The 3527-nt window shown below is 44.4% G+C and overlaps 1 protein-coding gene across 4 annotated transcripts in view; it reads right to left on the minus strand.

Annotated features, from left to right (window-relative positions):
* The window catches only part of SMOX (spermine oxidase), a 25224-nt gene extending 22007 nt beyond the window's left edge, over positions 1-3217 (minus strand). For 3 of the 4 annotated variants that reach the window (XM_009084789.1, XM_009084788.1, XM_009084787.1), the window contains exon 1: positions 2979-3217. In XM_009084789.1, coding sequence (XP_009083037.1) covers positions 2979-3186 — 208 coding nt within the window. In that variant the 5' untranslated portion in view covers positions 3187-3217. The remainder of the gene's footprint in view (positions 1-2978) is intronic. The other variant, XM_009084790.1, reaches the window with a different exon arrangement.
* Between the last annotated feature and the right edge of the window lie 310 nt (positions 3218-3527).

Raw genomic sequence — 3527 nt, forward strand, 5'->3', positions numbered from 1 at the left:
AGCTTGTTCTCTGCTCCACAGCAATCCTCCTGTGCACACCTGATCTTTGAAAGAAAGAAGCAAGCCAGCAGGTCCTTCTGTACTTGTGTTGGGGAACAAGTATGATGTGTTCTAAGTTCTCCTCTTTTCAGGAGCTGTGTGAAATACAATCAAATTCCAATAAATTAAACACAGTAATTCTTGCCAGTAGTATTTAAACTCACTCCCAAGCAGATAAGCTGGTTGTTACCTAGTGTAAGTTACATGATGAATTATTTAAAAGTGTAAAGTGAAATAAGAGCCTTTTAAACAGAGATAGTTAATTTACTTTCAGGGCCTTAAAAGATCACGGAATCACAGAATTAATCATGTTTGAAAAGACCTCTGAGATCATCAAGTCCAACCCATGACCTAACACCACCATGTCAACTAGACCATGGCACTAAGTGCTATGTCCAGTCTCTCTTTAAACACTTCCAGCGATGGTGATTCCACCACCACTCTGGGCAGTCCATTCCAGTGTCTAAAACCTAAGATTACTAAGTTCAATATTAATCTACGTTGAATAAATCATCCAACACAACTGAAAAAAACCAAAGGAACACAGATTGTGCATCAAACCTCCTGAATACACACAGCAACTTTCACATTTCATTTTGCAGCCCTCACTATTTCATGGGTACCCTGTCATAAAAGATCTGCAGTGGATGCACATGACTTATCATATCTCTAAGAAACACAATCTATAAACACACAAACCCTCTGCCTTGCCTGTGCTAGAGATGAACCAAATCTCTGAAAATCCAAATTATCCTGCTGTGCTGAGTGTACTCTATGTGCCTGAAGGAAAACAGTGTCCCCTACAAGACAGTGTGGCTCAGCGGGAGTGGAAGGACTAGGGTATAACCCTGAGAAGGTGTCATTATATCACAGACTGGTTTGGGTGGGAAGGGACTTCAAAGACCATCTCATTCCACTCCCTGCCATGGGCAGGGACACCTTCCACTAGACCGGGTTGCTCCAAGCTCCACCCAACCTGGCCTGGAACACTCCCAGGCATGGAGCATCCACAGCTTCTCTGGGCAACCTGTGCCAGTGCCTCACCACCCTCACAAGCAAGAAATTCTTCCTCATTCATAGCTCTGCTCAAGACTTAAATCAGATCTTTAGTCAAGTGTGCAGACAGGGGAGCAGCCAGAGAAGCTTAACATTTAAATGCCATTTAGACATGCAGATAAACTGGCTGTGTGTTGAAGGCCCAGAAGAACCACTTCTTTAACAGTTTTTTTATGTCTTTAGCCAGTTCTGAGAAATTAGCAAGTCTGGCAAGTCCCTGGTGCTATCTTCCTGCTCCAGACAGCACAGAAGAAAACACAGGCCAGGCCCAGGCCCTCATACCTGGGAGTAAGGGAGGCTCTGAGTATGTGCTGCTTCACCACCCAAGAGAGGTCCAAAATTGTTTGGCTAAAGGGCATGTGAATCTGCAAAGTCCTCAAGGGGCCAGAACAGGGACCCACCTTGGGAGAGAACTGCAGTCCACACCCACAGGGCAAACTTGAGAGTTTCCCAAAGGTAAGAAAATACAGTTCATAGTTTTAGGAAAGGTGTTAAAAGATCAAGACTTTGGATTCCAGTCTCTTCTCTGCAAATAACATTTATATCTGCAAACTGTGAGGTTTACTCCAGACTGAAATGCCTGTTCCTGTCTTGTGTTAATTAAGGAGTGTTAATGAACAGAAGGTGGATTCCAGCAAAGGCAAAGGTATAAGTTCTTGGTGAAGGTGGCCAAAGGTGAGAGAATCAGTCTCAATACTAATACACCAAAACTATTTCACAGGTGCACTGGCAGAAAGACCTATTGCTCCCCGAAGGCTTCAGCTCTTTGGCACTTCCCTCCTCTCTCAGGCATGATCCAGGATATTTTTAACACAGCGGATTGTGAGTAAAGGACACACTTCCCATTCCAAGCTCTATGCCAAGTCTCAGCAGAATGTAAAGTGCCCTATTCAAACCCTGGTGATTAGATTTGTCCAACTGCCTTTCCATTCATTTCCCTTCTGCAAGTTCATAGGACACTGCTGTTTGCTTACTACAGTGAGTTGACAGACAAAAATACAGTAAGTGATGTAAGTACCTAAGAAATAAAAAGAAAACAAGGCAGCAAGAGGCCAAAGGTAGTAAGTCCAGAGAGTAGGGTCAGAATCATCACTAGTTAACTGAAATCAGGAAGGCAATTCAGCAACAACAGAGAGCTTTTTGGCTCCTGCAGAGAAGAGATAGATGAGGTCCTGCTATACACCAGGAAAAATGTCATTGCTTCCTGGGCTGCAGAGGGCAACGCTTGTTCCAAGAGTTTAGCATTTAGAGACTTTACAAGCCCTTCCAATTGACATGCGATTCAAATATTCAGAGTCTGTGACTTTAATACACACTGAGAAAGGAAACTGCAAAGGTAGGAAAGCTGCAAATCAGGATGAAAGGATACATTGAAGAGGTTTTCCCAGCAGCCTGATTCCTGGAGTGTAGTACTCTACACAGTAAATTAGTTCTAGGGAAATGAATGGGGTTGTTTGTGAAGCAGAATACCTTGGAGGTTGCCCCTATGCAAGTGCTGTAAGCCCTGAGAAACCGCTGTTTGCCAGCCAGGAGATTTACTGACTGCTCCTGGGCACAGGTGAGGCTTGAAAACTTGGGTGGAAGCTGCCTCAATACACTTAATCACATACCTGTTACACAGAACTCCTACTTGTATGACTGAAAACAACCACCCAGATCTTTATTTCACAGCCACATGGGTTTGGAGCACCCCTCCCTTGGAATTGATGCATGAGACAGCACAGCATCACCCACTCACCCCAAAATGAGCCCAAGGATTTACATTCCTGACGTCAAATAACCTTTTGCATGTGAACATATCCCATTTCTAAGGGCAAACTAACCCATAATGACAACCCAAAGTCTCGGTAGCAGGACAGAGAAAGCCCCAGCACTGCTCTTACCAAGTTTCACAGTCTGCACGCGGCCTCCGATGCGGTCGGTCGCCTCGAGGACAGTTACATGTGTGAACCCGCGTTCCAGGAGCGCTTTGGCTGCGGACAGGCCTGCGAGCCCAGCACCGATAATCACTATTCGAGGCTGTCGCTTGCTCCGTAGGCCACTACTAAGAGGATCATCCGTGCTGTCTGCAGATATTTCACAACTTTGCATGCCGTCCAAGCTCTCTTTCTAAGGAACCTATGGAAAAAAAGCAAGTAAGAGGGTTCAGGGGACTCAGCTCAAGCTTATTCTTTGTGGTTGAAAATCCTAAGGAAGTAAAAAGTAATTAAATAAAAAGAATTCCAGCAAAAAAAGAAATCTGTTAACTAGTCTCAGCCTTCAAAATGGACAGGAAGGATAACTGAGGTCAAACTGGGATGTAACCACCTTTTAGCCTGGAGCACCAGCACTGGAAACTCCAGAAATCTCCACCCACTTGTACCATGTAGACTATTTCCAGGGAAGTCAAAGGATTTTGAAAACTCCCATCTCTTTATATAACCTCCAAAAGT

This window comes from Acanthisitta chloris, unplaced genomic scaffold (genome assembly GCF_000695815.1).
Source record: "Acanthisitta chloris isolate BGI_N310 unplaced genomic scaffold, ASM69581v1 scaffold7151, whole genome shotgun sequence".
NCBI classification, from domain to species: domain Eukaryota; kingdom Metazoa; phylum Chordata; class Aves; order Passeriformes; family Acanthisittidae; genus Acanthisitta; species Acanthisitta chloris.